This window comes from Aythya ferina (genome assembly GCF_964211825.1).
Source record: "Aythya ferina genome assembly, chromosome: 6".
Classification (NCBI taxonomy): Eukaryota; Metazoa; Chordata; class Aves; order Anseriformes; family Anatidae; genus Aythya; species Aythya ferina.
The window spans coordinates 37,575,415-37,596,843 of NC_140303.1; the positions used below are offsets into that span (position 1 = coordinate 37,575,415).

The 21,429-nt window shown below is 38.1% G+C and overlaps 1 protein-coding gene across 4 annotated transcripts in view; it reads left to right on the plus strand.

Moving 5' to 3' along the window:
- Nucleotides 1-21,429, plus strand: part of ARHGAP15 (Rho GTPase activating protein 15) — a 333,280-nt gene that overhangs the window by 157,074 nt on the left and 154,777 nt on the right. For all 4 annotated transcript variants that reach the window (XM_084523841.1, XM_084523843.1, XM_084523842.1 and 1 more), the window contains 2 exons: nt 14,554-14,652; nt 16,493-16,619. In XM_084523841.1, coding sequence (XP_084379967.1) covers nt 14,554-14,652; nt 16,493-16,619 — 226 coding nt within the window. The remainder of the gene's footprint in view (nt 1-14,553; nt 14,653-16,492; nt 16,620-21,429) is intronic.

Below are 21,429 nucleotides of genomic sequence, written 5' to 3' on the forward strand. Positions count from 1 at the left end.
TTTTCTGCTGTTCAAATTACCTGGCTGGGGGAGTTGTCTTGGGGCTATTCACAATAGGCTTTTTAGTGAAAGAAAAATACTGAAATTCTCACTTTATCCATATATAAATTATAGATTTGAAGCATGCTTCACATAAGTAGCAAATGAGAAGCACGAGAGCGCAGACAAACCTACCTAAACACGAGTCCGGATACCGCTACCTTCTTTGCACTGGAAAGTACTTTTTTGTATACTTTTTTTTTCGATTATCCCGTTCTGCAAGTCTTCATCACGGGTATCGCCCTTGTCTGAAATTGCTGGGACTACTTGTGTGAGAAACGGTTGCTTGCATAATTTTAGCTCGCTACGTTTTGTACTTAAAACTCTATTGGCAGCGCAGTTGGTGCTTGATATTCTTCAAAATGTTTCAAAGTTTACAGTGGTGCCGCTGGTGTGTTTTGCACTCACTGCCATAAAATATCGTGTTGCCACAAAATGTTGTGGGAACTTAATTTAAATACCATGAGCTGCGCTCTCCTGACTGGAGCCTGGTGAAAATCAGGAATTGATTAAAATTTTGATTCAGACAAAGAGTGGTAAATTTCCAAAAACTCTATTTTATTTTTTATTATTTTTTTTTCCCCTCCCCAGATTGAAAAGGTTTGGCTAAGCAAATGCTTTTTTAGGTTTACTCTAGCTTGACTGTAGTATCTAAACATATCTCCAGCCTCCAATCTGACTGATGCAGACATCTCTGGAGATGAATCATTATTAGCAAGAGCTCCGTTCCCACTTTACTGGGCTGCTCTTGCAACAGCACTGCCCTTCTTAGAGTTACAGGGTGTTTTTTGTAGGCAGGGAGCACATGTAAAGGGTAGAAAAGTGGAAATCTTTTTGATAGTGGTGATGTCATGGTGAGCACTGGTGTGTGCTTTACCTGTTTGACATTTTCCTGCTCCCAGATTCTGTATTTTTAGCACTCCAGGATGGGCAAAGTGAGATAATCCTCAGAAAAAAAACTAATTGCAACTTTCCTACCTTCTCATAGTAGCTTTGCTGCCTCTCTGATCTTCACTAGAAGAGTCAATAATTTCTTTGAACAAGTTTTCCGTCTAATAATTAGCAGGCTTAAAGCCTGTAACGAGCTCTGCATACATGCAAATGTGTTTTTGGAGTGTTTGTGTATATTTAGGGGCATTGTTTCATTGTACAATGGAAAGTGGCGCTTTTACTCACATAAGGGCTGTAGACCTAAATAAGAGAAGGATCCGCAGTGACTTCCTAAATTTATTTAATTTTGCTGTACTTCTGTTGTTGCACCCTGTATTTCGGATCATTTTAAAGAAGAGAAATAACACTTTCAAACCTGTATCAAATCAAATTGGTTAGAGGATTTACCTCAACCCGTCTCATCTTCCTACAGTGGTCAGTGAAGGAATGGTTTCAATTCAGAAATGAAAGGCATTTGTAAACAGATCCTTTTTCAACTTTAACAGGCACCGCTCAACTCCCATTATATTGATATAATGATACTTCAAGATAAATAAAGAAATTTGTGACTTTAGCAGTGTAAATAAAGAGAAAGGCATTAAGATTAAAATGGGTACCATTCATACTCTGTATGACAGCTCGGAGGACTCTAGCGGAAGAGTAACCAATGCAGTGAAAAATAATAAACTGTGATTGCTATTTAACGCCGCAGCTTTTCACAGTAGCTCAGCACAAAGTTATTTAGCACAGGTGTTTCTGTAAGTCTGATACATTGGGAAAATTCACAAGGTTCTCCGTCTCTCTTGCTCCGTGTCGGCTGTGAAAGTTGGTCCTGTGATGCAGCGAACGGGTTTCTAGGAGGAAACCAAGCATATAGGCAAATGAGCAAGTTCAAATGTAGGAAATGATCTAGATTCGTTTTCTTGGTTGCTAATTTTTGTAATGCATGACAGTAGTGAGGTGAATGACCTGTCATCGAGAAAAGGAGTGAAAAATGGGAATGAGTTATCATTCAGATTTAAGCGTGAAGCTGGGATCCCATTCTGTCCCTCGATAGAGGCAGCTTTCCCGAGGAGTGCAGAGCTATCAGAGCTCTTTCTTTGTTAAGTGAGAGCTTTGATAAATATTCACCTATTTTAACATTTCTCACTACTTTGTTTGGATATGGTGTATTTCCATGCATTTCAACATAGCGTTTCACTCTGTGTTTGCATTTAAGCAAGAGATGAAATGGTATAATTGAATTTCTAAACACCTCTAACTCTCAGCATATTTTTTTTTTTGTCTTTTAATTCTCAAGTTCTGACAGTATCTAATTTATGGCTTAATTCTTTCTAAGGTCATCTTCTAAATAAGTGACTTCTAGTTAATCTTAGACATTATAAGCTTTGCTGTGACAGGGAATCAGTTCATCTGTTCTCAGAAGGAGATGGGTGAGCTGTGAGGGAGGTTGGCAACTGAAGACTCAGAGTTTAGGTGAAGACTACGTACCATTTCTTAGGTAGTTATGATTTTTCTCTCATTTTTTCAAGCTGATCTGGCAGCGTCTTGAATATTATAACCAAAAATAAATACGCATCATATTCTTTTTCTGACACTGTGTTCTTCAAGGAGATAAAATTACCACTTTGTGTTCGCTTATAGTGAAACAACATCAGTTCCCCATCAGGTGGGATTCTTGGTGGTGGTGGCTGTTCTTCGTTTGTTTTGCTTTCTCTAATTCCTTAATAATCCATTCTCTTCACCCAGGAGGGCTAGAAGATTTGGCTTCCTTTTGCAGCGGGGTTTATAAGTGATAGCTAACTTTGTTGCTTGTGGTTCTGCTGTTAATTTACATGCAGCTCTTACTGACTGTCACTAACATAGCTTTTGTTCCCTAAAATATTCACTCTGTGAATAAATATAACTTTTCTGCTATTTTTGCTCTGACTGATTTGCTCATTTCAATCTTATGACTGAAAACAGTGCAAGTGCTCATGTTCTGGAAGTTGCATATTGCTTAATGAAGTACCTTGCTGAATCAGGGCTACCACGCAGATGAAAGCAAAGCACATAAGAAGCTGTACTGCCAGGTTTGGCTTTGAATGTTTTTCTTTTAATCAAATTTTAGATTTATTAGCATAGCAGATCATGGTTTTGCAAAACAAACAAAAGCTTTCAGTCTTATTCTGAAAGTGTTTGGAAGTGTTAATGTAATTGGTTCTGTTTATAGCTCAAAATCACTTATACACCTCTGCTCAAAGGCACAAATAACAGAGAGTCAGCTCTTCTAGCTCAGGTCTAATGAGCAAGTGCCCCAAACCACTGGGAAGTAACTTCTCAGTTTCGTTTGTCACTCTCAAGAATCTGATAACATTTTGAATTACTTCAGTGGCAGGGGAGCGGTGTAAGGATTAGGATAAGGGTGGGATTCTAATAAAAGGTAACATAACACTTTCAGAAATTAAAATCCAAAATTCCAGTTTCTGTAAGACTTTCCCTTTTGCCTGGCCGTTTAACATATAACTGGCTGGATGTCACTTTTTGGTTGCCATTTGGTAGGATGAGTGGTAGTGCATCTGGTGTCTGTACCAAGGTTTTGGGAAGGGCAGGGACCACAAGGGGCAGGGTTCTGTGCGGAGGTGCTCTGGTCATAGCCCTCCTGTATCTGCAGTTCATGTTGCTGGATAAGCACGAGTCTCCTGGCACATGCACAGGGCTTGGATTAATATTCAATGATGACATCCTTGGACAAGGGGGCCATAATGCGTTTTAAAACACTCTATTTATTTCTCTGTCATGTGTACTGTACATTTATTAGTGACAAGAAGCGGAGCAACAATCATGATGTTGCAGGACTCAAGATAAATATGGTCTTATGATTATGGTGTGAAGGACTCAAAACCCAAATACCCAACCATTTCGGTGCCTGATAATTTTGTATATTTTTAGCTTCTCTTAAATTTAGATTCCTAAGGTCCTGAAAAGAGCTGTCACCCCAAACCTGCACTTGGCTATACTGTATCATCCCAAAGCTTGTGACAGGGAAGCATACCAGGCTTTCAGACACAGCATATTTAGAAAAGAAGGACTGAGTCTGCCAAATTCCCAAAAACCACTTCCCAATTCCCCTCACGAATAGCAGGAAATTACTTATTATCAGTGGGTAATTCAACCACAAATGTTATTGATTATCCAACCTCAATCTTTACAGTCTTGATGGCCAAATATTTTGCAATCATTCTCTCTATTTAAAACTAGAAGATGTGATTTGTATTTTGGAAAAAAAAGAGTTTTTCAATTTTTCTGCATGCCACATCACATTGTGGTGCATCCCTCCAGTGGGATGCATCCCTCCAGTGTGATTGCCAGAAGCTTGACTGATAGATGTCAAAGTGTAATTCATGCTGTAACACATGAGAAAAGCCTATGTTATTCAGAAATTTCAGATACTTGTAAAAAATCTACATATTTTTATAATAAAGCATGTATCTGTTAATGTTTGGCATTTGGTATATCCTGGTCTATAATCTTAACTCAAAGACCTAGACAGAAGGTGCATGTTTCTGATAATGTTTTTCTAATTCTACATGTATTTATTAAAAAACAATACATTATGTAATTGATCTCTGTGCGTTGGCTTGTTTGTGAATTATGTAGTCAAATATTTCAGTAGTTTTTCACCCAATTACTGTTAGATGGATAAATTCAGTTACTGCAGAAAAGTCACCAAGTTCTGAGCTATATTCTCTTTTCCTAGAAAAGCTCCCCTTAGATGCCTATTGTGAAAAGATAATTTGATATTTTGGTTATGTGATATTTTTAAATAACATTTTGAGTAACCTTCTGTCATTACTACTCTGCTACTTAGAAGAGCATATAAATTTAAAGGCCAATGCATTTTCAATGCTGTCAGTGAAGCTCCACAATATCTGAAGAAAAAAATCCAGGATCTTCCAACAGTTGAAAACTGGTTTGAAACTGTCATGAGAATATAGAGATATGCAAAATTCCTTTTTTGGATTGCAAGAATTTCTTATTACAAAAAAAAAAAAAGAAAAAAAAAAGAAAAAAAAAGAAAAAAAATATATTATTCTTTCAATGAAACATGATCTGCATACTATCTAGTCTGTGATACAACTTATTATATAAAATAACATGACCTTCAAATCAAAAAAGCTGTAAGGGTTCATAGTCTATAAGCCTGTTAGGAACTGGATGCGAAGAATCCATATTCTTCAGTACCTAGCTGAGCACTGCATGTATGGCATTGCCTGTGAAAATTTTTAACAATTTTGTGAATCCTTAGAGACTACAGATCTCAGCTAGGTGATAAAAATGTATGGACAATATTTGCTGTTGATATATGTGCAAATATTGTCCATACATCATCCTTTCTATTAAAACACTAAATATTTTTTGTAGTGTAAATCTTTTCAGTTTGCTGTAGTCAGAAATGTTTTTCTTAGATGGATATAATAGCCTTATTGAAAACATTTTTAGTCACACTTAGCTTTTCCTAATATTTATGTACAAATAAAGGCGGATGGAGGAAACCCAAAGATGTTGTGCATTGTTCGCTCCCTGCATGCAAGGAAAGATGATAACCATTATATTTTCCTGCCTACAACACTTAGGAACTTGACACAGCTGGCAGAGTGTATGTTCAGATCATGGACCAACTTTGATGTTTTACATTGTTATTAAACAGTAGCTGGCATGGCCATGTAGCAGCAGGATATTACACTTACCGTTCAGTAGACCTGTTTTTATAGAAAAGGACCTCCTGCCTCCTTGCCCCAGGCCACAAAACCCTCTACGGCAGAGCTGGTGTTTTGTATCTCTAGCAGTAGGAGGATTCTTGTGTTGTCTTACTGGCTTTTGGCAAGTTAATAAAATAACGTAAACAGCTAATTTTGGAAAATGACTGTATGTTCTGCATGCTCAGTATATAGAAAGGCTCTGAGTCAGAAAATAAATAAATAAATAAATAAAAGAAATGCGAATGAAAAGGACATGGTAAATATAGCAATGAAAAATCCCATTCAGTAGTGCTGTTTCATCTCTAAGAGATGCTTTATTCAACAGCAGGTATCAATCCCCACAAGTAACATCTGCTATCAGAGGATTTGCAGGTACACCTTTGTTCACTGCTAACTGAATTTGTGTCAGTATTATAATTCAGCAGATTTCTGCTTTTCACTCAAACTAGGATTAGCATTGACTTGGGCTGGAGGGCATTCAAGCTGCTGTTCTTCTTTTAGCTATATTTCTCTGTAAACATCTAATTGTTTCAAAAAGTAATGTACAGTATGCAAAAACCTGAATTCAATGCAAATAAGTCTGCGCAGCTCTAAAGTTAACAGGTGTTCTCATTAGTGTAAGTAGACAAGGAACGATTCTTGAATGTTTTATAAACACTTATAATCATGGCCAAATACATTACTGTAAGTATAAAGATACTTATAGCAACATCTCTTTTTTCTTATTGTGCAATCTCAGCACTTATTAATAGGAGACATGTGTCAGTAAATGAAATACTCAAAGCCAGTGCTGGCTTCTGCTTGCAAATAATGTAGCTGTAAAATGCTCTGCTACTGATGAATAAATTTCTTGCTAAAATAAGAGTCAACGAAATGAAATCTTTACACATAGCACATATATATTTTAAATATATATCTTTGCTTTTACTGAAACTAGAGCATTCATTCTCCCTTTGATTTTTTTGTTTGTTACAGGGACTTATCATGTTGAGTCTCTCTCACATATATCATAAAGTGTTATAACGTGCATATAAAATTGGACAGGAGGACCATTCATCACTAGGTCTTGTCCAGCTGGTAAAACTAAGAAAGACGGGGACTTCTCTAGGAAACCATTGCCAATATCTCTGTATGTGGCTGGGTAATATATGGCTTCAGATTGCAAAGGCAATAACAGTAAAATATTACCCCAAGGAGAAAAGTAGCTTGCAGTAGGTATTCATGCAGTGCCTTTAGTCTTCGTCTGTGGATGAAATGCACAATTGTCTATTCCCCTACTTCCCGCTACGCACAGACATGACTGAGTTGTATCTTAATTATTCTCTCTTACTTTTCAGCTATAAGTCAGTTTTGGGGGTATGTCTTTCTCGCTTCCCATGTCTGCAGTGGCTTCCATCTCCCCTCACTTTGGCCTAATACCTGGCGGGCATCTGTCCACCTGGCTCCCGTGGTGTGGGGCTGGAGCAGTGGGTGGTACAAGCATCCGAAGTGGTCATCTTCTGCCTGCCTCAGATTTTCATTTTCTGCCCTTTGCCCTTCTCTGAAGGAAACCCCTGGTTTGCAGAAGCAAATCCAAGGAGTCAAACTTCATCTCACGTAGGGGATAACACAAGTATGGCAGATCAGTATAAATACTTCTCAGTATGTTACTTGGATGCTTAGCAGAAAATACTTGCTCTCCTGTTCCTTTCTCTTCTGTCAAACTGCACATGTTTTATTTTCACACATCTGTAAGGGAAAGAAGAAATAAGACTGGTGGGTGAAAAAGGGAAAATGCCCACCCATTCCTTGAAAGCATCCTGGTACCCTCTGGCAGAGCACTGGACCTCTCCCCTCTAGGGAGGCACTTTGGACTCTCCAGTCTAATCTCCTCTTCAGACCCAAGGAGGAGGTTTGGTCTGTTGGGGCCTAATCAGCTTTAATCATTACCTTCTTTCTGTTGTCTTCCTTGCAAATGGTATAAATCAGTTCCTCTGCTTCTGAGATTCTTCACAGGCAGTTAGGAAGGGAAGAGATTTGCCTTATAATTCAGAGAGAAGACCTGATTCTCTCCTCACTAATATGAGTGCAATTCAATAAGAACTGGTGTATACTATGAGATCATTGCACAGCAGAAGGGAAGCATTAGGCTCAAAAATCTTTTTTTCTTCTTAACAGTCCCAGAGTTCATTATTTTACTGCTATAGTATGTTGAAGAGCTCAGTCCTAGAAATTCAACAGGAAAAAAAAAAAAAAAAAAAAAAAAAAAAACCATCATTTGCTCATCACTGGTGCAATATAGTTTCATTTAAAAAAAAAAAAAAAAAGTTATTTTGTGGAAGTTTGTCCCTAGAATTCAGGGTGTTGAATCCACTTCAGAGCCATTGATATATACACGTATACCCCAAACATTAGACTAAAATCATTAAAAAGCAAATTATTTGTGTAAGCTGGTTGCTTTGGTACCATGACCCCATGAGCGTTTTCAGAGAATGGACCTGCAAATCAGTCACGGCACAAGGCAAGACAATTGAAGACATATCTTGTAAACATCTGGCAGCGATTGGTCTTACAGTTGCTAATAGTGTGGAAGTTGTGAAAACACAGGATCTGTTTGTTGCCTCTTTGCAATGCTTGGTTTTCACAGTAATTTTTACAGAGTCAGAAGAAACAGGGTAATTATAACATAAGGTTCAACATCTTTAGATATGTAGAACATTTTCTGTTGCTTAAAACAAATATTCCCAAAGAAAGTATAAAACATTTTTCTGACTTGCAAAGTTTTTGCAGTCTATCATTTAAATTACTTAAATAAAGGGAGCTTTACTACTCCCAAAAGCTGAGAATATAACACCCGCCATGCATATTAGCTTGATCTTTTTGACAGACCAGAAAAGTGTTTGTGTGTGCCAATTAAAACAAAAATGGATCCCCAGTGGCTTGTTCCTCACACAACTTCTGAAGACTGCTATCATTGTATGCTGGGGTAACCCTGGATAAGGCGGCTATCCAAAGTAAACAAACTTTTCAAAACTTTCATGACAGATGGGGGTTACAAATGCATTTTAATAAGAGAGTTGCCAAAGCAACTTTTTTGCAATCAGCATATATTTACTTAACATCTAGCAACATTGGGAACACAAGGCAGATACTTTCTCACAAAATGTTTTAACAAATATCATTTTTTTGGAAACATTGGTTGAAGACCTTTTCTTCCAAGCTGATATTTCCCCCTCGCTTCAATGTTAACTTTGCTCGACATGCAAAGGACTGCTAGATTGGTAAAGCCAGACTGTAACATGAGACAGACAATCTGCTTGATAATGAAATTTCTTTGGTAGTCGTAAACATCTTAGAGTCCTTTAAGTAACTTAACTAGCAGCATAAACGTGACTACCTCCGCTGGAGAAGCTGAATCATATAATGGATATGTAATGCAGTATGGATATAATGCAGCTGAATAACAATCCTTTTGTTTTCTGTTATTTGCATGTCTTGAATATTAGAATCTCAGTTCAATACAGTGCAGCACAGAGAGATATTTTATTTATCGTCTCTGCTGCTCCGTCTTTCAGCATAAACATGGCCAAGAGACTGGATTATCTGTGAGAAAGAATTTGAGATCAACTTCCAGAAATGCAGTTTGACTTTTGACATGTTTTTAAAAACTTACATATCTCTGTCCCTGTTTAATTCAAATCCAGTTAATTAAACCACTAAGGAGCATAGTGTCTCCCAACTTTAATTAATTTTATTTCTGCTGTGGGTGTGGACACATGAGTTTCTATGTTTTATGCATTTATTTTCAAGCTATATTATATTCTAAAGATTATTTTTTTAAGAACATTTAGAAAAGGAGAGTGAAAATTTCCAGTTTAATATCTTTTTTTTTTTTAATATATATATTTAAATTAATTATTTTATTTTTAATACCAGCCCTGGTGTCTGGCATGCAGATGGAGTGTGTCGTGCCCTGTGTTAAGTAGACTGGGTGGCCAGACCCCATCCTGCAAAAATATCTCAGGGATGTGGAGGAAAAACCTAGATTCCTCTCTTTTATGGGAATCAGGATAGTTAACATGATCAGAAGAAAAACTTGTAAGAAGCAAGGTGAGATAAAGGCAGCAGTGGGAAGGAGGAAGAGTGTTAGCTTTTGAGCTAGAAATGCTCCAGCGATTCACATTTCCTTTATTCCTATGTATATCAAGGGCAGCAATCCCCATGCACAGTGCAACAAGAGGAACACATTTTATTGAGTTTCTGCATGCAGAGGTATCTGTCAATCCAAGTTTAAATCACGTAGTGTTTACCACAAGCTGTGGAACTCCTGGGTGACATCAAAATTTAAGTTTTTTGCACTGAATTCTGCGCTGGATTTACCATTTGTGTAGGGTTTCCACGGTTCAGAAGTGTCCAATAATCCATCGCTGGACTGTTGGGGTAGGTTATTCAAAGACCTACCTCCACAATCCAGGATTTTTTCAGGATGTCCCACATTCAGAGGGAGTTGAGCGCTCTCTTGTTTCAGTATTTGGCTGAAATAAGAACTGTGTGGTGGTTTCTTGGTGGCCATATGTGAGCCATACACAAGCCGTACGTGAACCATACACTTCCCAAGCTGCTCACTCCATGCTCTTTCATTGCAGAGGAGAGACTCTGAAGTGTTTTTGCTGCATTTCTCCTTCCCCATAGGATTCTCCACTTCCTGTATTAAAGTTTGTGCTCTGCATTGTCTGAAAATAGTTAATCACTGCAAATAATAGTTGCAGTCACCAGAGATGCATAAGTACACTTTGAAGTGAGTGAATCAATAATAAGGTTTTGTATTTTTGTTTTGCTGTGTGAATTTTTCGCCCTTTTCGATATCTCCATAGAGTGCCTATCAGTAGGATTGCTAAAATTGCCTCCATCCCTGTTCTGCAGCTAAAACAAATGTAAGAAACAAATGTGTCTGTAGGAATATATACTGGTAAAGAACCAGGGGGATGCCATGAAGGATGGTTTTATCACAGCAGTGCAATAGTCCCTGGTCTGATGTTTCTAGGAAGGCTATGAAGCCCCTGAGCTTATTCCAGGGTGCTTTTATGTGTTCTGCTGGTGTGGGAATGCCAAGAAAGGGGAGAATCTCTGAGGTAAAACATAAAAAAAGAGGTGAACCAAGTGAGCTGTAAAGGTTTGGAAGTCCTGTAGAAATGCAGCCATGCATGGAATGTAGCATGTCCCACAGCACAACCTAGCACAGGAAAAATGTAGGATTTGTAGAATTTTTGGGAACCCCTGATCATGGATAGGATACAGGGTATTTATGTATGGTAATGGTATTGAAAAAATAAAGTATCAGACATATAGGCATTGTTGTGTTTAGAAACATAGGATCTTGTTGCTTACAACCTATGGTGACATGCAAAGCAAGCCCACCCCTACGTTTGCAGCTGTATAAGATGACAAGAGAAATCCTTAGTAAGCCACAAGTAGGGTATTACAAATTTTTTTCACACCTGCCTCTGACTTTCCACACTTTGCTGGCAGCCTGGCAGGGCATTGAATTTAACACACATTTACCTGCGGTGAGCCGATGTTTGCAGATGGTCAATGCCGAACAGCAGGACTGCAGTTCATTGTAAAACTGCTCAGGAGGAAGGACTCAGTCTGTGAAGGGATTTTTCCAAGGTACTATAGCAAGAAAGAAGGAGTCCTGGAGTCCTGCCCCCACTCTAAGCAACTCGAAGGGCACACCCTTTGAAAGCAAGAGGGCTGGTGCCAGTTGTCATTCCTCGTTTATTTAGTGTTGACAGTGGCATCCCAATTCTGCCTGGTAAGGTCATGCTAATTCCGGACCGTAGCCCTTGCAAAAATGATATGAGAGGGATTTCAGGAAATACTGAAATAAATGGAGCACCTGGCACAATGGAGACTGGCAGCTCTATCTAGAGCACTTCATTTTCTTTCTCCTTTTTATTTTATTTTATTTTATTTGTCTTTCATTTTTTCTCCAGTCTCTCTGTTTATTTCAGCAGTGTCTGTTACAGAGACGGTGTGTTAGCAAGCCTTAATATTGAAAAATTTATGCTTGTTGTTAGTTATACATCATTTAGGGCTGTGATCATAAATTGTTCAATCACAAGGTTTACTCAAAGCTAGCATTCTTTACTGATGTCTTTTCCCAAGGGTGTTGAAAATTCGATTGTTCAAAGTGCAAATATGGTTTAGCAATCCCTTCCAAGAACCATTTATCAGAAATCCTAAGGAGGTAATATATAAAAGTGGGATAGGAAACCTGCACATTAAATGGGATTTACCAGCCAAAGCCTTTGGAACTGCTTTCCTGTGAATGACTGGAATGGAGCAGAACAAAGTCAATTACTGACTGTAATTAAGGAGTGGATGCATTTAAACTGTAGAGAGCAGTAGCAGTCTTCTTGAAACTGTCTAGTTACTCTGAAGATTAGTCTGAGGAAAGAAAGAAAAGGACTTGAACTATATCTTACAGAAAGTATATTTTAAATGAATTCTCTTCCCTCAGTGCTATGATCTGTTTTTACAGATTTGCTCATAAAACACTGATAATATATGATTATCAAAATAACACATTCAGACAAAGAAACTTTCAACATGTATTTTGCTTTGGTCTTGTTAGTAATGGAGTATCTCTTTTGCATATCATACAGTACAAATGTTTATGCAGTGCTGAATGCTTGTATTTTCATAAAGCCTGAATTTGCTGAACAGAAGAATGAACTATGTTGTGTCCCTTTTAAGCCTTCAAAATACAGTAAATCTAATTATATATGTTGCTTTTACTTTGAAACTGTTATTCCATTTTATAATTTTAATAATGATTTGTTTATACTGGGATAGAGGCATTAGATTGAATTGTTGCCTGTGTTTAGTCTAATTCATATCTGTGTGTATACATTAATAAATTGTGATATAAGGTAATAATGCTTCAATCCCAAAACTCGCAGTGTGAATTGGGCACATATCTGGAGGTCACCTCATTTAACTACTTACCTAAAGTTGAATTTGGGCATTTTTTTTTCTTTTTCTCTTTTGATGAAGTGAATGGATAGCACATGAGCAGTGGTTAGTATCGCGGCAGAGGACTGGTAGCAGAGTTCCAGTTTCCCACGTCACCGGCTCTCCCATGCGCCCGGTAAACAATGGAGAGGCTGGAGGTCTGCTCCTGAAGGGCCGGAGCGGGGCTGGATGGGGCTGGGAACATCTGCAGGCAGGCAGGCAGGCAGGCAGGCTCCCGAGCCAGCACTGGGAGCCCATTCCCACAATCTCTGCAGCGCTCTCACAGGATGTCTCCGCTGGAGCTGCGCTGACGGGATTTTCCTTAATGCTGATGACTTTGGAAACCTTCCTTACAGGCATTTCCTCAATAACGGGAGGGTTATAGGACAATTAATGAAACATTAAGCTGTTTTGTCTTTTTTTATTTTATTTTTTTTTTTCCTGGTAGTATTTCAGTTTTCAGAAAGATGCAGGAAGTTTCTTTTTTGTGCTAAAAACTCTGGACACAGGCAGATGCAGTGAAACAGTAGCACCTCAGGTTGTTCGATTTAAGTAAATAGGCTGTGCCAGGTCCTAATGGCTCTGCTCTGCTTTTCCTCACGCTCACTTCAGAGAGAAACCACAGCGCTCAGCCGTTCCCTGAGAGAGACCTGAACAGGTTTTGGTGCTGAGAAATAGCGTGCCCTGATGAGCAGATTAATGAGAGGACTGAATCTTTGTCCCAAAGCACTGAAACCTGAGCGTGCGATCCGAAAGCTACCTAGGTTTGCACAGGAAACCCTTAATAACAAAATAATAACAATATTTAAAAAAAAAAAAAATGTCTGGCTTCATTGCTGATGGGTGCCCAGCTGGTTTGGAGAGTGGGCAGGGTGAGATCCTGCATCTTGCAGGATGTGGGGGAGATGTAACTCCGGTCGCTTATCTGTAGGTGGGCAGAGATGCTCTGCCCCACATCCACAGCCACGTGGGCCAGGGCACTGCTGAATAACCCACAGTGCAGCTTCATGCCTCAGTTGTGCTGTCTGTAAAATGGCCCTTTCAACCCACTTTGTAAAATAGGAGATCTGCTTTGGTGAAAACTTAGTAAAAAAAATAAAATACAATAATGAAAGTGATGTATCATTATTTTCACAGTGGTTTACTGAAGTTCAGACCAGCAGAATATGCATGCATATTTCCACCAAATATTGTTAGGCAGGGAAACAGTGATATCAGGGGAATGAATATGCTTTTGATAAATATTCCCAGTGTGGGGGTCAAAAATATAAATAAACTTCTATTCAGACAAACTGGGGATTTTTTTTTCCTGATAAATGGGCTCCTAATTACTTTGCTACAGCCATCTTAGATGGTAATTTTCTTTATGTTAAAAACAGTGACTATTAATTTCACCAAAATACTCGGAAGTGGACTCTGGGATCACAGGTACATAATAAACGTGTAAATTCAAGGACAGAGGAATCAGATATAAAATAATATCAGAATAGAAATGCAAACTGAAAATAACAGGAATTAATTCTCACATTGCATTCATTTCTTTCCAGAATGCTTTGATTTACATTTGAACCGTCTATCGTATTGAGTTTCCTGGCTTTTCTCAACTTTTGTCACGTTATCGTTATTTTTGCACTATTTGTGTTTGGTGGTTGCACTGCCGAGACAATATCTCGTTTGTTGTGACATATCCTAAACAGCTTTCAGACAGAGGTTCAAAACTCCTCGGTAACTCCAGGAGATAATTATCAATACAAAGGGAAGCATTCGGGTGCGTAGTGGAGAAAACTGCAGAAAATCATCTGTCCTGTGTGTTGTACTTACCTGTCTTTGCCCATCCCTCCCCCAGATCACGACAGTGTCAGGAAATGAGTTCCTCCTCCAGTCGGATATCGACTTTCTCATATTGGATTGGTTCCACGCTATCAAAAATGCAATTGACAGATTGGTATGTATTTGTTTTGGCTGTTACCTATATTAATTAAGATGTAGCAATTTCAACTTCATTTGCTTAGGCATCTCTGCAGGTTTTAGGCAGTCAGCAGCTAGCAGCTAGCAGCTAGCTAGACATTCCTTTATCAGAAGGATACAAAAATATGTATGCAAATCTACCCAAAAATGTCAGATAAACAAGGTTGTTGAACTAAAATGTCATTTGATTCTTGCCTTGAAATGCAACGCTACATTTATTTCTCTGAAATAAAAAGGACGTTGGTTTGCTGAGGGTTGTAAAAGCACACAAGCACTTAATAACTAATGAATTTTTGCATTTTCTGTTTATGCAGCCTACAGTATATAATCTTCAATAGAACTATTAATACATTTGAGCCTTTTATGAATTTTTGTATTACTTATTCACAAGAATAACACTAGCAAATAATATTCCTTTGTAACTGATTGCTGTTATTCTCCCAGGAAGGCTGGGGGTTTTCTACTAGAAGTAAGCAGGGCTGCATTTTATTAAAACAGTTTTTAATTACCAAACCAGATTCAGCTGTAGCTTTTTCTTTCTTTTTTTGCCACTCTCAGTACAAATTTCAAATGTCTCCCTTCTATCTCTGCCTGCTCCAAGAACATATTTTTTTAGAGGGTACTGACTTCCCTTGTTCACTGAAGAATCTGGTGAGAGAAAAATACCCTAATTTCTTGCATTTTTCAAACATTTTGCTGAAATGGGATTGGCAGTGAGGGCAGACTCAATCTTGTGGAAAGGGTTAACCTGAGCAGGGCTACTGTTTCCTTAAAGAACTGCAAACATTATATTACCCTGAGGCTATAATCAGCCAAGGAAAGTTTGATCTGATGATGTATGTCTTCATATTGTGCATTTCATTGGGTATGCGAGGATATTGATATCCCACTGAAGATTTTGGGGTGGAGTTTTCCATGGAGACTCAAAGCACTCTTTTTTTTGGCGTGTTATTCAGCTAAGCATCTAATAGACTTGATTATTTCTTTAGTGCAGCTCCACAAAGAGGTGAACTCATGGCTTCAGCAGCTTTGAGTGCAGAGTGAGCCACAGCAGCATGTAGCAGAGCAAGAGTACCAGGGTATCATCCTTGCTCTGTGCCCAGGACAGGACAGGACTCACCCAGCAGCACTCACTGACAGCTTCACCCATGCCATTTGTTCTGGTTTTAAAACTTTGAATTGGTGCAGAAAGCCTTGTAGCTTTCCCCACCATTGGGATTGCAAATCTCACCTGGCCACATGCCTTAGGAAGAGGTGTGTGACCAGCCAAAATAGGGTCTCCCTCTTTTGTTTTCTTCTGCTCATGATTAAAATTGGGACCACTAATGGTCCCTAATTGTCACTTCGTATGCCAGTGAATTAGAGCAGCAGCAAAGTCCCCTGTTCTTCCCCATGCTTATACCAGCAGAGTTCAACCCTAGATCTGTACAGATGTTTGAAACAATTGTGTTTGAAAGAACATTTACCATGAATATCTAAAACAAAAAGGCTACTTAAACAACCTTCCTCTTTGCACTAATTTGGAAATAGCCTACAATGTGGAAATCATTTTGGTCTCTAAGGCCTAAAGAAGCAGGCCTTTTGTTTTCCTTACTTAAATAGGAATTTATCTCAGAAATTAAGATCAGTCTGTCAGGGGCATAAAAGCTCTGCCATATGACAAATTTTGCATTACACTTCCCTTAAATTATATACTCACTGCATCACTTGCTGTGTCTATTAGTTTCTGATTCTGTACTGGCATTCTGTAATCTCTTGCTTCATTCTTACAAATAATAATTTTATTAAAAGCAGACATATATATATTCTTTCCCCAGCCAAAAGAACGGAGTTGCACATCGAGAAATTTGGAGTTCAAACTCAAAAGATCCTCCAGCATCGAATTACTGAATAGCTTAGACACCGAATCCAAAGAACCAAAGCCTGAGCACAGAAAATCTTTAAGTAAGATTTTTTTCCTTTCTGATTTTATTCTTTTTTCCCCTTTCTAAAATAACTGTGCCATTATAGGGTAAGATAATTTTTATTACATACAGAATGTAAGGAAGATCACTGAGAATTGTAAAGCTGAATGTGTTCTGTGCTGATATACATAACTTGCATTTAAGTAAAGACAGTTACTAGCTCCATACTTTTAAAGGGTGACATTCCCTCCTAAACAAAATATATTTGTTTAGGAGAAAAGACATTTATTCAAGCCATTTATTTTAAAAAATAAGCAACATGAGTCCTATGCTAATGGTCTATTGCAGTTGCTTTGTTTCCATTTTAGTAAAATACCTCAAATTGCTAGAGTAATTTTGTCTGTTATATATTTATACACTGAATTGCTGAAAGACCTGGCATATCCTCTCTCGCCAACAATCAGGGATGTATCTATAATTTTATGGAAAGTAAATTTCAGGGATTGAGATTGATTTATGTTGGTATGATTAGAAAAGAAAGTGATTTAAAACTAGTAGGGGCATCAGTCCACTGAGACTTTCCTGTTCCAGCTCGTTTTGAGGTGTTTGCGGTACGGTGGGCAGCAGGAGCTGGTGGTGATCCCAAATCACTCACTCAGCATTTGATAATTTCACCCTCTCTCCTGGATCTTTGTTTTTCTTCTTTGTTTGGCAGGAGTCACATACTGCTGCTAATGTAAGCACCGTGACAGCTTTAGCCCCGCATGCTGGTACAAGATACCTATAGGTGCTGAAGGTCTGTGCAGGAATGTGACTGCACACATTTCAGTGCAGGATCAAAGTCTTAGATGTTAGGAAAAGAGTTGCATACAGAACACCCAAACATAGCTATTTTTAATGATAATTATACACATAATCATAAATATATGCACACATGCATATACACACACAAATACAGAGATTCATTAAATAGTCTCTTTTTGCAGACCAAAGCTTTTTTATTGTTGTTTTCCTGTCATCTTGGAGATTTTTATTTTTTTTTTTAAGGTTTCTCTTTCTATTGTAAAATATAAAGAAGCCTGAATGTGGCTTGTGAAAAATTGTCCCAATATCTTTCTGCTGTGTATTACATTGCATTTCTCAAAGGAAGAAAAAATAAGACTTGAGAGCATGGTAAGTTTTGAGGGCCTGATTCTGCTCACAATGTAGCTAATAGCAAAATGCTCATAAACTGTCTTATCACTTGGGGCATTTTTATTTATTTATTTTGGCTTCTCACATATCTTTAAATGATAATTTGTCAGACAAAACAGAAAAAGTGAATACGAGCAGTGGCATAGACTTACTCTACATTTCTTTTCAAACCTTAGAGAATTATGAGTAACCTCTGTTTTGTTCAAGGCTATTTAAACTATTAAAAAATGTGAAATTATCTGCTGTGAAATCTCAGTGAATCGAAGCTTGTATCTAAACACTGTAGCTTGGATCGTTCTGAAATATGTATTCAGAACTTTTTTGGCCCCTCGAGATCAAGTAATTATGTGGAATTAGAAAAATCATATTATTCACTTACTTATTAGTAGTCTAAGCACAAACTGTATTGTCAGTTTTCTGCCTTTGGCTTTCTGTGCCCTTAATGTTCACACAAGTATCGTAGCCAGAATTATCAGCAGCTAGAGCCAAAATTGCTTTAAAAAGGCATGAGAACTGGTAATGACACATTGTTAGCAGTTAACAGGTGGTCGTTTCATTGTCCAGTTTGACTGCAGAGCACAGAGAAGATATGTGCAATATCTGCAAGTGTGTTTATAAAGTTCTTGTAAAGTTTAACGATTTTATAATTTTATAGTGCTCTTATATTATTGACTGCTGCCAATGTTGAATCCAGACAAAGGAGATTTTTAAAAGATGGCTTAAAACTCCTCCAGTTTAGCACGAAAGACAAGCAAGTGATGTGTGTTAGCAGGCCACCACCACCGCCAGTAATCTTTAATGAAATATTCAGACAGCTCACTCATTTGTATTTTCCTACTCTGCATTTAAGGGCTGCAAAAGATGTCCAGTTTTAGACTAGATACTGCTGTGCTGTTGGTCTTTTTTAGCAGCACAAGTATATAGAGGACAGGTATATTCTACTTAAAGCATTCCAATGATTTATTCTTTAATGTAAAATTGGGGAGACAGCTCCTAGAGACCAGGTAGTAGGATTTTTTATTTTTTTAATGTTTAATCCTAATTGCTTCTGCTTTAACTGTGAGGACAAATGGTAGTTCTCAGTTATGCTTTTTGAGTTGTAGACACTGATTTCATTGAAAATTGGGCTTAAACTGCCAGACTCAATTTCCAAAGTTCACACAATGTCTGTCTTCTTGGTCATGCAGCTTTTCAGTGGCTTCTCATCCAGTGTGGATTCAATTCATGTTTTAATTGAAATTTTCTTGGGCTAAGAAGTAACCAAGGATGGCCTTGGGAAATGTTACCAAAATATCTAAAAGTGTGATCCCACTTTCAAAGGTATGGAAGGAGATTGCTCTTTATTTTATAATGACAACTATTTCACTCATTTAATTTTTGAAGATAGTGCCTAGTCAGGAAAAACACTCTTTTCACCTAGCAATCTCCACCATACATTTGGTGCAAGAAACCTGTCTTGTTCCACTGCTCCTTTCCATGTGAAGAAATTTTTTAAAAACTGGTGGTAGACTTCATAATTTCCAAATGATTTCATTATCCTTTTTTTTTTTTTTTCTCCTTAGGTTGCCAAAAAAAAATAAATATAGTAATTAGTACCAATTATAATAGGGTCTGCTGGTGACCAGCCTGCCATATTAATTTTATCACACGAAAATGGGGCAGTGGGGTTAGAATGAGAATAGAGGCTCTGTAACGGCCTGTGGTAGGTAGAGAGTATATGTGCATCACAAGTGTCCCAGAAGCTGTGCAGGTATCCAAAAAACAGAAGACCTTCCTTTGTGTATGGACTGCAGGAGCTGCCAGAAGAGTCATAGTGTAGGTGGCAAAACCAACACTATGCTCTCTGTTATGCTCGGTGCTGCTTTTTCTGTCCATGGTTTCTTTCTGGTTTGCATTTTGGCCATTCTCTGGGAATTTTGTCACTCAGGAGTGACCTCTTGTGGAAGAGCCGGGGCTTGAGTCACTATCGATTGTCGGAGGGGATCAATTCTCCTCTCCTCCCCCTTTTCCAGACGGAAACAAACGGCTGTGCAGTAGGAAGAGTGCCCTTTGGCTACCGTATCAATCTGAGGGCTGCTCTTGTCAAAATGCACAATCACAAGCTTGATAATGCAATACATTCCCAAAGCACTATATTTCCAACCTGTTCTCCATCATTTCCTTATGGCGTCACATTTACTCAGTTCATCACATTCTTATTAATATTTTAGGTTTCCTTGAAAGTGATGGAATTCTATTTTTATTACAAAAGCAACAAGAATAAATACTAATTGTTGTCAGTTATTTCCTTATGTAGTGGGAACAGTAATCTGTTCCTCAGCTTTAGGTTGCCAAAGCAAAATAATTAAATATTTTAGACATTTAAAAAATCTGTGATATTAGATAAATGCAATTTGATCTCCTTGTTTGCCACATAAAAGCTGGAACTGCCTGAATTGATAAGATTGAATTGCATTATTTTTATTGTTTCTACTCGCATATTTTTCTTATCTTCAAGAACACTTTACTGAAAATCCGGTGGTTAGTAATGCAGCAGTGCGACGGATCCTGGAAAAACCTCCTCCATATTTGAATTCTAGCTTAGAGAGCCACAATTACAGTGTCAAGATTTAAAATATATGTATACATGCTATTATATGTATATATATATCAGTAAAAAGGAAAGTCTTTATGAGCTGCACAGTGTTATTGTTATTCATGATGTCTTTAGAGCCTCAGTAAGAGTAGTTGGGGATCGGGGTGTCATTGTGCCGGACACAATGCGACACCAAAGTAAGACAATTCCTGCCCCAGCAAGCTCTCAGCCTGGATGAGGACAAGTTGCAACAGGTGGAAAAAGCAGACAAAGCAGGGGGTGGAAGGAAAAGTTGACAGCAAAGCCGACATGTCATGCATATTAAACAGCAGGCTTGGGATTCCTTTCCCCTCTTCGTTAGGATCGGGGTGTTAGCCACCCTGGCCACTGGCCAACTCAAATAATGATATTTTGCTTACCTAAATTCCTCTTGCACTTTCAACCAGGAGTCATGGGCCTTTTTAGTCCCAAAGGGGAAGGCATCACTCTGTGCTGCTAGCTCACAAGCTTCCCTATGGAATGACCACAGGGGAATGTGTGGGTATGCCTCCCAGCTTCTTTTTAATTAAATATATATAAATATAAATATATATATATATATTATAATATCTTCTGGTTCATAGTTTTGATTTGCATTCAGAGGTGCGTTTTTGTAGTGCACTTTTTTTGCAATTTTTTGCTCTATAAAATCTTTTGGTTAAGTAGTGAACCCCATGCCTAGCTTTTAACCAAGGGCTATGTGTGCTCTAAAATTGCCAAAAGTTGCTTTTGTTTCATTTAGTTTTCTTTGCTTCAGAGGGCTGAATTTTGAAACTTGAAGCATGGCATGTAAATATTCTTAAGTAACTGCTAACATATCCAGAATCATCTCTGAATGTAGTTTGTTAGATAATTAAGACTGTACAATGTGACGGGGAAAAATAATAATTAAAAAAAAAAAATAAACAAAACAACAGCAAAAAGGAACGACAGAAAACCATTTTGGTTTTTCAGTGGACTTGAGGAAAGAGTGGGAGAAGTCTCTAAAGCTTTAACCCTTTCTGGCTTGGTGTGGTGCTTGCTTCTTTCCTCATTACAGCCC